Genomic DNA, 12,586 nt, shown 5'->3' with positions numbered 1-12,586 from the left:
GTGTGTGTGTGTGTGTGTGTGTGTGTGTGTGTGCGTGCATGTGTGTGCGCGCGCGCGCACGCCCCCACCTGCATCCCTCCTCCTTGATTCCTATCCGTGAAATTCACACATCCTTATATAGCAAACTCCTGCTGCTTTGTAACTTTCCTCTCTGTAGGATTTCCTTGTTCTCTTCCTAGGTAGTCACTTACGTTACTCTTTTAAGTTCCCATTTGAGCTTTGCGCAGTGGCAGTATCGTAGCCAGTGAGGTTTATCCGAGGTGCGATTATTACTAATTAAGTTCCCACTTGAGGCACTCTGTCCTCTTTTGTACTCCCACGATCTCTCCCTTTCAAATAGGTCATATTCCTGTTAGTTCATAACACATCTGGAATTTATTCTATTCTGCTTCCTCACCTCTTTCTTTACTCCTCCGGACCCACAAAAACTTGATTTACCAGTGAGGGTAACTTGTTTCCTTCCTGCTCCCTCGAGCCTTAGACTATCCCATATTCTTGTCTGTCAATGAGACAGATGACAATGAGTTGACCTTATCCCATATTGATGCTCCCCATCTTAGTCCTGCCTTCTGGAAATACTGTTATGGTTAAATGAGGCAATTGTTATAAAGTGCTTACCACATTGACCGAGACAAATTAGATAAACGTTCAAGTGTAGATTCGTGTGTGTGCATGGAGTGAGCTGGAGAAGATTGAGCTGAATCTGAGCATTTAATGTCATTGATACGCCAATTTTGTTTTATGTCCACTTTACACATTGGGTTTAAGGCCCTATGGTTAAATTGTAAAAAAGAAAAAGGGTACTTCTCTAGGGGAAGGGTTTAAAACTCACTTTTGCAATGTCAACGAAAAACATCATCTGAAAATTTTAAAAATTTGAATATTTTGCTACCTCTCTTTCCTCTTTACCTTGTTGCATTTTGGTTTCCAAAACAAAAATTTCATTTTATTTCTTTATATATTTTTAAAAGTTTTATTTATTTTATTCACTAATCTCTGCACCCAACATGTGGCTCAAACTCACAACCCCGAGATCAAGAGTCCATGTTATTCCAACTGAGCCGGCCAGACACCCTGAAGATAAAAATTTTAGAATCATGTTATTATTATTGCTCTTATAAACACTAATTTTTCCTTAGGTTTTCCATTTCTCTTCAAGGATTATTTATTTCATTCACATAGTTTTATAACTCTAGTGAGAGCAATTATTTAGACTTAATTCCCATGTTTAACTGGTTTTATTGTTTTTAATAATTCATTTAATTTTTTCTACCTTCTTTAAATTATTTTTTTATTTTTTTATTGTGGTAAAATATATACAACATGAGGTGTACCATTTTAATGATTTTTAAGTGCATAATTCAGTATATAGTTCAACTAAGGACTTTAAGTGTTATGTACCTGTCATCATTATCTATTTCCAAAACTTTTTCATCGTTCCAAACAGAAAATCTGTACTATTTAAGCAATGGCTCCCAGCACTCCCCTGCCCCAGTCCCTTGTAACCTGTATTCAACTTTCTGTCTCTGTAAATTTGCCTGGTCTAGGTACCTCATATAAGTGAAATCAAGCAGTATTGTTCACTTATATCTGGCTTACTTCTCTTAACATGATGCTTTCAAGGTTCATCCTTATCACAACTTCCTTTCTATGACTGAATACTATTCCACTGTATTTATATACTACATTGTTTCGACTTACAAGTTTTTTATTTTAGTATTTCATTTGAAAGAGCGTATCACTGGGTTTAACTTTATCTGTACTTAATTTAAAGACATCGTATCCTCTTATTCATACATCAAATTTGTATTTTCGTATGTCAATCAAAGAGCTAGAGGTATTTCATCATTATGTTCCCCACTAAGTACTGGTTTTATCTTGTTTATGTCACCACCTTTGGCTATAGCTTTGTTTGTGCATTTATTTGAATATGTTAATCAGATTCCTTTTTTGCATTTAAATGTGTAGAAACTAGAACATTTCATAATACTACTGTTAAGATATGTAAATTTCATAAAATTATAATGAAGATATACACATTAATTGTACTGAAATAATGATCCCTTACACTCAGTTGGATATTTGTTGCAATTAAACCACTTGATTCTGTTTGTGGGAAAGAAAATAGTTAATTTAAAGGGATTATCCCCCTTTCCCCATTTTCCCTTTGTCTTCCTTGAGAACTCACTTTAAATAAGAGATGAGGAGAAGTGGTAACCCTCTTGCAACTATGAGGGCTAGGTCAAGAAAATGGCAGAAATTCAAATTAAATGTTCTCACACTACTGAACTACTGCATAATTCTGGATTTGTCCATTTCTACAGGTTCTGTTATATAAAAATTAAATGTTCTTATTAAAAAAGAAAGTGAGATAGTAGGCTATCATGAGGATAAAGACCACATTTCCTCATTATTGTATACACAGTATCTAGCAATAGAAGATGGCAAACAAGTGTTTGTTGACAGAATGAATATACAAATGAATGTATATATATGAACGAATATACAAAATGCTTAACATATGTTATAAAAGACTATGTCAAACAAGTAAATTATAATTATGAATTTATGAAGCTATAACATGTTAACTGCACCTTGAAGTTTTGTATTTATTTATTTGTTTTTAAATGTTTATTTATTTATTTTTTAATGTTTTTATTTATTTTTGAGAGAGAGAGAGAGAGAGAGAGGCAGAGCATGAGCAGGGGAGGGGCAGAGAGAGAGGGAGACACAGAATCTGAAACAGGCTCCAGGCTCTGAGCTGTCAACACAGAGCCTGATGCAGGGCTTGAACTCACAGACTGTGAGATCATGACCTGAGCCGAAGTTGGACGCTTAACCGAATGAGCCACCCAAGCACCCCAAATGTTTATTTAAGAGAGAGAGAGACAGAGCATGAGCAGGGGAGGGGCAGAGAGAGAGAGAGACACAGAATCTGAAGCAGGCTCCAGGTTCCGTGCTGAGCTGTCAGCATAGATTCCAATGCGGGGCTTGAATTCATGAGCAGTGAGGTCATGACCTGAGCCAACGTTGGACACTTAACCGACTGAGCCACCCAAATGCCCCTCATTTTCACCACTTCTATCCAACAAAGTACTGTAGTCCTAGTCAGAGCAATTAGGAAAAAAAGAAGAATAAAAAAAGAAAACACAAAGAAATCATAAAGGAAGAAGTAAAATTACCTGTTTGCAGAAGACATAATGTTATATATAGAAAATCTTAAAGACTTTGCAAAAAAACTTGTTAGAATGAATAAACAAATTCAGGAAAGTTGCAGAGACAAAACCAACATTAAAAAGTCAGTAGAGTTTTTTATTTACTAACAATGAACTTTCTAGAAAGAAATTTAAAAACCAATTTAATTTACATTAACACCAAATAGACTAAAATGCTTAGGAATAAACTCAACAGTGGTGGTGAAAGACATATACACCTAAAATTATAAAACTTTGATGAAACAATTTCAATAGTCACAAATAAATGAAAAGACATCCTGTGTTCATGAATTGGAAGACTGGCATTGTTAAAATGTCTCTAGTACCCAAAGTCATCTATAGATTCAATACAATGCCTATCAAAATTCCAATGACAATTTTTACAGAAATGACAACAAAATCTTAAAATTCATTTAGGACCAAAAAGACTCCAAGTAGCCATACCATATTGAGAAAGAAGAACAAAGCTGAGGGCCTCATTCTCTCTGATTTCAAAATATGTTACAAAGCTACAGTAATCAAAACAGTATGATACTGAAAAATAGACACACAGAGCAATAGAACAGAGTAAAGAGCACAGAAATGAATCAACACATATACAGTCAACTGATCTTTGACAAGGATGCCAAGAATACACATGGAAAACTCTTCAAGTAATGGTGTTAAGAAAACTAGACATCCATGTGCAAAAGAATGAGATTGAACCCTATATTACACCACTTTCAAAAATTAACTCAAAATGGATTAAAAATTTAAGCGTAAGACCTAAACCATAAAAACTTCTGGAAGAAAGCAGAGAAAAAAATCTTGACTTTGGCCTTGGCGATATGACCAAAACCATAGAGAACAAAATAAAAAAAATGGACAAGTGGGATTACATTGAACTAAAAAGCTTCTGCACAAAATGAAAAGGCAACCTACAGAGTGGGAGAAAATATTTACAAGGCATATATCCGATAGAGTTACATATGTAAAATAGAGAGACAGCTCTTATAACTCAAGAGATTTCATATAAGCAAAGGAATTGAATAAACATTTTCAAAAAAAAACCCATACAAGTGGCTGAGAGGTATATGAAAAGGTTCTCAACATTACCTATCATCAGAAAAATGTAAATGAAAACCATAATGATCACTTCATACCTGTAGAGTGGCTATTATCAAAAACAAAAGATGAAAACTGTTGATATGGAGGAGAGGGAACATTGTACACTGTTGGTGGGAATATAAATTGATGTGGCCACTCTGAAAAACAATGTAAAGTCGGTTAGGCGTCTGACTCTTGGTTTCAGCTCAGGACATGATCTTATGGTTTGTGAGATCAAGCCCCAGGTCAGCGCAGGCCTGCTTGGGATTTTCTCCCTCTTTCCTTCTCTCTGTACCTCCCTCCTCTCAAAATAAATCGATAAACTTTTTTTTTAATTAAAAATAGAATTATCATATGATCCATTAATCTCACTTCTGGAAATATACCCAAAGGAAATGAAGCAACCTAAATATCCACTGACAAATGAATGGATAAAGAAAATGTGGTATATTCATACAGTATAATATTATTCAGCCTTAAATAAAGAAAATCCTATAGTAAATAATATTGTGTTAAGGGAAGATTTTAAGTGTCCTTATCACAGGAAATAAGAGAGGATGAAGAAAAACTTTTGGAGGGAATGGATAGATTTATAGCATAGGTTGTAGTGATTTTATGGGTATACGGTGTGGTGCTTTTATGGATATGGACTTATCTCCAACTCATTGAGTTGTATACACTAAATATGTACAACTTTTTGTATGTCAGTTATACCTCAATAAAATGGTTTTTACAAAGAAAAACAATAGATAAAATTAATGAAACAAAAATTTGTTTCCTTGAGAATATCAACAAAATTAAATGTTTAGCTAGACTTAAAAAAAGAGAGAAGACCCAAATTACTGAAATTAGAAAGGAAAGTAAGGGGGAAACTGGGTGGCTCAGCTGGTGAAGTGTCCAACTCTTGATTTCGGCTCAAGTCACGATCTCACAGTTCATGACATCAAGCTCCGTGTTGGGCTCTGTGCTGACAGTGTGCAAACTGCTTGGGATTCTCTCTCCCTCTCTCTCTGCCCCTCCCCTGCTCTCTCTCTCTCTCTTTCTCAAAGTAAACAAATAGACATTTAAAAAAAGGAAATAAAAATAGGAATATTACTAATGACCTGATGGGAATAAACCTAATTAAAATAGAGTGCCATCAACAACTGTACTGTAGCAAATTATATAACCTAGATAAAATAGACAACGTTCTAGAAACACACAAACCAAAAAAAAAAAAAAAAAAAAAAACTGACTAAAAAACAAACAGAAAATTTGAATATATTTATAACAAGTAAAGAGATTTAATCAATAATCAAAACTTGTCAACAAATAAAAGGGCCAAGACCAGATGGCTTCATTGGTGGATTCTATCAAACGTTTAAAGAAGAATTAACACCATCTGTAGACTAACATCTCTTATGAATATAGATGCAAAAGTCCTTTGTAAAACACTAGCAGATTGAATCTGATGGCATATTAAAAGTATTATGCATTATGACCAAGTGGTGTTTATTCCAGGAATGTAAGTGTGGTTCAAAATAAGAAAGTAAATCAATGTAATAGAGCACATCGTATGGGAGGTATTACATTAACAGATTATATTTATGATTATGTCTTGGATGTCTGCTTTCACCCTTTCTATTCAGGATTTTACTAGAATTTCCAGCGAGAACAATTAATTACTCAATAAAAAGGAAATAAAGACATCTAATTCAGAAACAAAAGAGTTTCTCTGAAAATATCTCTATTTTCAGATATAACGTGATTTTATATCAGAGAAAATATTCTCTGAAAAATATCTCTATTTTCAGATATAACATGATTTTATATGTAGAAAATCTTAATGAATACACCAAAATAAAACCCACCTATTTCAGCTAATAAAAAAATTTGTAATGCTGCAGGATACAAAATCAGCACACAAAAATCAGACATACAGTTGGCAAACAGACATGTAAAGATGCTTAACATCACTGATCATCAGGGAAATACAAATCAAGGCTACAATGGGATATCACCTCACACCTGTCAGAATGGCCAAAATAAAAACACAAGAAACAAGTGTTGGTGAGGATATAGAGAAAAGGAAACCTTTGTGCACTGTTGGTGGGAATGCAGACTGGTGCAGCCACTGTGGAAAATACTATGGAGGTTCCTTGAAAAATTAAAAATAGAACTACCCTATGATCCAGTAATTCCACTATTGGGTCTTTACCCAAAAGAATACAAAAACACTAATTTCAAAAGATACATGCACTCCTATGTTTATTGCAGCATTATTTACAATAGCCAAATTCTGGAAAAAGCCCAAAAGCCCATTGAATGATGAACGGATAAAGAAGAGGTGTTATATACATACAGTGGAATGTTACTCAGCCATAAAAAAAAGAATGAAATCTTGCCATTCGCAACAACATGGATGAATCTAGTGGGTATAATAGTAAGTGAAATAAGTCAGTCAGAGAAAGACAAATAACCATATGATTTTACTCACATGTGGAATTTAAGACACAAACAACCAAAGGAGAAAAGAGAGAGAGAGAAGCAAACCAAGAAACAGACCATAAAGAACAAACTGAGGGTTGATGGAGACCGGTGGGGGGGGAGATGGGCTAGATGGGTGATGTATGTAGGTGTTGCATCACTAAATTTTACACCTGAAATTAAATTACAGTGAAATATTACAGTGTATGTTAAATATTACACTGTATGTTAACTATACATATGTATTTATATGTGTATGTATATATCTATGTATGTATATGTGTATCTCTCTTTATATATGTTATATATATATATATATATATATATATATATATATATAAGAAGATGTGGTGTATATATGTATATACATATGTGTATACATATATGTATATGTGTATCTCTCTCTCTCTCTCTCTCTCTATATATATATATATATATATGAATGGATAAAGAAGATGCATACATACAAATACATATGTATACACCACATCTTCTTTATCCATTCATCAACTAACTGGAATTTAAATTAAAAAATTTTAAAAATCTGTTGAATTTCTCTATATTAATGGTGAAAAAATCCAAAAACAAAATTAAGAAACAATCCCATTTACATAGCATCAAAGGAATGATTTCTGCAGTCTCCTATAAAAAGAGATCTATCGGGGCGCCTGGGTGGCGCAGTCGGTTAAGCGTCCGACTTCAACCAGGTCACGATCTCGCGGTCCGGGAGTTTGAGCCCCGCGTCAGGCTCTGGGCTGATGGCTCAGAGCCTGGAGCCTGTTTCCGATTCTGTGTCTCCCTCTCTCTCTGCCCCTCCCCCGTTCATGCTCTGTCTCTCTCTGTCCCAAAAATAAAATAAAAACGTTGAAAAAAAAATTAAAAAAAAAAGAGATCTATTATCACTTAATCCTAAATTTAATAATTTTCTATAACTTTTCTCTGTCTCTTGAGAAAGTGAAAAAAAAAAAAAGCCATAAACAGGGCTTCTGTTTCTTCGTATTAGTTTATTGAGGAACTTCACCAAACATCTATAATTGAAACAGTCTAGGTCTTTGAAACTTAATGATTACCATAAAGAAATATACCAGAGACTATTTATTTATTTATTTATTTTACCAGAGACAACTTTTTTTTAAAAAAATTTTTTTTTTCAACGTTTATTTATTTTTGGGACAGAGAGAGACAGAGCATGAACGGGGGAGGGGCAGAGAGAGAGGGAGACACAGAATCGGAAACAGGCTCCAGGCTCCGAGCCATCAGCCCAGAGCCTGACGCGGGGCTCGAACTCACGGACCGCGAGATCGTGACCTGGCTGAAGTCGGACGCTTAACCGACTGCGCCACCCAGGCGCCCCTGCTTTTGTAAACACTTGCAGAAGTACAGCCTAAAAGGGAGAGAATTTTACTGTATTATACCTTAGTACAAGACATTTAAAAAAATTTTTTTTAATGTTTACCTATTTTTGAGAGAGAGAGAGACAGAGCATGAGCCAGGGAGAGGCAGAGAGAGAGGGAAACACAGAATCCGAAGTAGGCTGTAGGCTCTGAGCTGTCAGCATAGAGCTCAATGCGGGGCTCAAATTCACAAACCTTAAGATCGTGACCTGAGCCAAAGTTGGATGCTTAACCGACTGAGCCACTCAGGTGCCCCCAAGATATTTTTTAAATGGTAAAACAATAAAGTTTTCAGTAGAAAACAACATTTTCATGACATTGGAGTAAGTTGTTACTTAAATAGGACACACACATCACTAACTTGAAAGGAAATAAACAGAGGTTTCAACAATATTAATATGAAAAACTTCTCTTAATTAAATGATGCTATTAAGAGGATGGAAAGGCATCCCTCAGAGTGAGAGAAGATATTTACAATTCACATATCTACCAAGGACTCATATCCAGAACACATAAAGGACTCCTAAGTTCAATAAGAAAAAGACATACAACTTATTAAAGAAAAATGGGCAAGAGACTTGCACAAGTACTTCACAAAACACAATATTCAAATAGCCAATGAGCATTGCTCAGTTTCATTAATCATGGAGGAAATGCAAATTAAATCTATATGGAATACAGCTACATAGCAGAATAGCTCAAATGAAAAACACCTGGGGCGCCTGGGTAGCTCAGTCAGTTAAGCGTGTGACTTCAGCTGGGATCATGATCTCAAGGTTCGTGAGTTCGAGCCCCGCATCAGGCTCTGCACTGACAGGAGTCTGCTTAGGATTCTTTCTCTCTCTCTCTCTCTCTCTCTCTCTCTCTCTCTCTCTCTGTCCCTCCTCTGTTCATGCTCTCTGTCTCAAAATAAATTAAAAAATTATCACACACAAAAAAACTAAAATGAAAACCAACTGACAATGCAAAGTGTTGGTGAATATGCAGAGGAAATCTCTCATGCTGTGGTGTAATTAATATATCAAAATACATGTACAGAATAGTTATAAAGGCACCATTTGTAAAAGCTCCAACTTTAAAATCACCAGCATTAAAATGAATGAATTAAAACAATAAATAAATAAAAATAAAATGAATAAATAAAATATGGTATATTCACACAGTGGAATACTCTATAGCAAAGAGAAGGAAAGAACCACAACTACACTCAACAATATTATAAATGGATCTCACAAACAATATATAAAACAAACAAAAAATTCCAGGCACAAAAGATTACATAATTTATGATTCATTGATATACATTTCCAGAGCAAACAAATTATATTGTTAGATGTTCAGATATTGTTTACACAATGGAGAATGGTAACTAAATGAGCGTACAAATGGGGCTTTGGGGATGTTGGTATGTTCTTTTCTCGATCTAAATGACAATCACTTGAGCGCGTCCCTTCTGTGAAATTCATAGGACTGAACAATGTGACTTGCGTACTTTTTTGTGTATGTTTGCCCTTCAAAAATTTTACTTCAAAGTGTACTGAAAATCTACTCCAGAAACTACAAACATAATTTTAAGAGACCTGAAACGTTAGGAGGGAAGGCTGGGAATACTTCAGTCTGAATGTATCCCACCCCTCCTCCAATTTTAATGTCAACACATCCCCTTCTCCTAAGTTGGGCAGCAGCCAGAGCCACCAATCCATCAGGTGTGGCTTCAGGCTCCGTAGAAAATCCCCATAGAGAAAGTTGAGGCAAGCCTGTCCCTTCTCCGTGTGAGAGTTTTTTCAGAGAGTCCCAGGGCAAGGATTAAGCATGGCGTTTTCCAGCATGGCTTGACTTTCCAGTAACTGTAATAATTTGCTCTGAAAATCTCTTTCCAGTTCATAGGAGGGATAGCGAATTACAGAAAGCACAGAGGTCACAATAAACTTATTGGAGCAAAAGCGCTCCTCACACCATCAGATCTGTAATTCTTTTTAATTTCTGTTCTGTTATTGAAGCATTTGCTTCATATCACTAATCACCAAGGAAATGCAAATCAGATCAGTAATTAAAGGCAAGAACTACCTCATTCGTTTTTCTATGCTCAGGACTGTGTTTGGTGCTCAGAGTCCGCTCAAAGTGATGAGCAGCCGAATGTAGCGCAAGTAAGAAATTTACACGCTCCCTCAGTAAAAGGCAATCCCTGCATCTCGACTGGTTAATCAGGAGCAGATTTTGAAACTGGTAACGGGAAAGTTGACCTCAACTGACACTAGTCAATTCAGTTAATCTGTCAGATAGGTACATCTCAGGGAGAAGCGCTGAAGACTTACCTTTCAGCACTCATATTCAGACACCTGTGGGAGTTCTATGACAGTTGGAACTATACTGTTGATCAGAGTGGGTTGACTGACACAGGTTGGCACGCAGATTATAAAAAGAAGGAAACGACACAGAGTGTGTGCTGAGAGCAAAAGAGATAGTGGTATAGAGAATTTAATAACCTGTGGGAAGAGGTTGGGAAATGAAATGGGGTTGGGAAGAGAGATGGGCAAGGAAAAATCAGAAGGGGTTAGCATATGAAAGAATAGGAAATATTAGTAAGTGGGCACATTATTTTTTTTGAACCCTCTCCTAAACTCTCTTCGGAGTTGTTCTCTCACCTGAGACAATTGAGTTCCCTCACAGACAGCACCTAATAAGAGAATAGCAGAGATGGTACAAACGGGCAAACTGGGCTAAAAGGGGCAAAACTACAGTCATTCTTCCTCCCTACTTTGCTTTTGTCTTCCTAGATTCCAAGATGGCTGAGACTACTAAACTTTGGGGTGTGGCGCCTGTCATACTGAAGATGAGCAAAGACCCCACAAACTTCTACATAGGGCGGGCACTCTGGTTCAGCATTACTTTTCTTTACGTTTCAGTTGTGTATGTAGTGCAAATCACCTGGCTTCGTCTGTTCCGAGACTTCCAGTGCCACGGAAACATCTCCAAAGTCTGTCTAGCAGAATGCTATGAGAATCACTTCACTAGGCCTGTGTTAGGAGTTTGGTATATGGTTGGCTTTGCCTTTTCCACCATCTTTTTTGTGATGGAGTTTTTGGTCTGTCAGAGTGTGCGTAAACTGACCAAGATATTTAGGAAGGAATCTTTAGGAAAGAAGCCTGGCGACACTCACGGCAACACGGAGCGCGTGAAGGCAAATGAAGATGAAATTTTTGACTTATCCCGGGAAAAGCCCCTGTTGGCAATGTATCTTGTCTACTTTCTGATACAGTTGTCTATACAGGTGATCTTCTTGGCCATTCTTATTCACTATCACCTACCACTGATTAAAACCCCCATTTGGTGCAGTACCCCCATGTGTCACGGGCCCTATGAATGTGTGCTATTGGGGACACAGGAAAAGATGATGTCCATTATAATTCTGGCTACATACTCCGTGGTCATCATGATGTTTTGTATTATGTTCTTCCTGTACACCATTAACACATACCTAGCCATGGGACGTAAGTTTCTCTGAGGAACACAGAGGCTCTATGACATCCTCAGAGTAGCCCTGATGGTTATCACTGACTACAAAACGTGGAATGATTGCAAAGGAGGCCTGTAGCAGTCTCATCCTGGAAGAATACATACTTCATCCTTCTTTCACAGTCCCCAGGACCTGCTGGTCTTAGGAAAATAAAACTTGGATACGAAAAGCCTGCTTTCTTCTCTTTGGGGTAATCAATTTTTCCTAAAGAAAAAATTAGAATCATTTTCAGAGGATTATAAAGAGAGGACTGAGAGAGCATTCCACCCTACCAGTTTGATATGCGATCACAGTGAAATTTTAAGGGCTATTCTTTTCCATTTTGTTGGTTAGTAACTTCAGATTGAGATTAAGGGGATTTACATAATGAGAATTTTAGAGGGAGGGACACAGTGGAAAACTACAGATAATCAAACGTCATAGCTTCTTTAGTATATTTAGACTCGTATCTACGACGTACAGCGTTCTTCAATCAGTATCTTCTGGGATTTCCTACTTGAGTAAGACTTCAGTGCAGACGTTTCAAGGAAGGTTAATACGAAATATGTTGCAAAAGTAGAAAACATAAATGAATAAGAAAAAAAAGGAAACAGTATGCCCTCAGAGCTTCAAAGTAGATGATTTAGCTTCAGATGCGTATTAAGGAAAGGGAGAGAAAGAAAACAGAAGCAGCACATGTATTTCTGTACTTGAACGGCATCTATTTCCCTTTGGCACTTTATTTCATCATTACCAACTACTAGCTTAGTTTCAGCAAGCTGAACCAATTTATGTGGAAGTAATTACATTTGAGAAGCGAATTCTTCAAAGAACAATTGAAGATTCTCCGTTGGTAGATTTAAGTTATAAATGCAGGCACTGCTGCTGTATGGATACATTTGGGGGCTGGGGAAATATCCTACGGATCT

The 12,586-nt window shown here is 36.4% G+C and overlaps 1 protein-coding gene and 1 pseudogene across 1 annotated transcript; both read left to right on the top strand.

Moving 5' to 3' along the window:
* Nucleotides 1–215: 215 nt before the first annotated feature.
* LOC112868068 (U4 spliceosomal RNA) lies at nucleotides 216–280 on the top strand (annotated as a pseudogene).
* Nucleotides 281–10,552: 10,272 nt separating this feature from the next.
* Nucleotides 10,553–11,847, top strand: LOC147579355 (uncharacterized; the record flags this gene model as incomplete). Its single annotated transcript, XM_086715133.1, has 2 exons — nucleotides 10,553–10,628; nucleotides 10,939–11,847. Coding segments are annotated over 2 exons (804 nt in total), but the record flags the coding sequence as incomplete, so codon positions are not given.
* Nucleotides 11,848–12,586: the final 739 nt, after the last annotated feature.

The sequence above is a fragment of the Puma concolor genome, chromosome B4 (assembly GCF_028749965.1).
Source record: "Puma concolor isolate L17-30 chromosome B4, mPumCon1.1.hap2, whole genome shotgun sequence".
Classification (NCBI taxonomy): Eukaryota; Metazoa; Chordata; class Mammalia; order Carnivora; family Felidae; genus Puma; species Puma concolor.
Note: the sequence above shows the minus strand (reverse complement) of the source record. Positions and strands in the feature narration are given on the sequence as shown.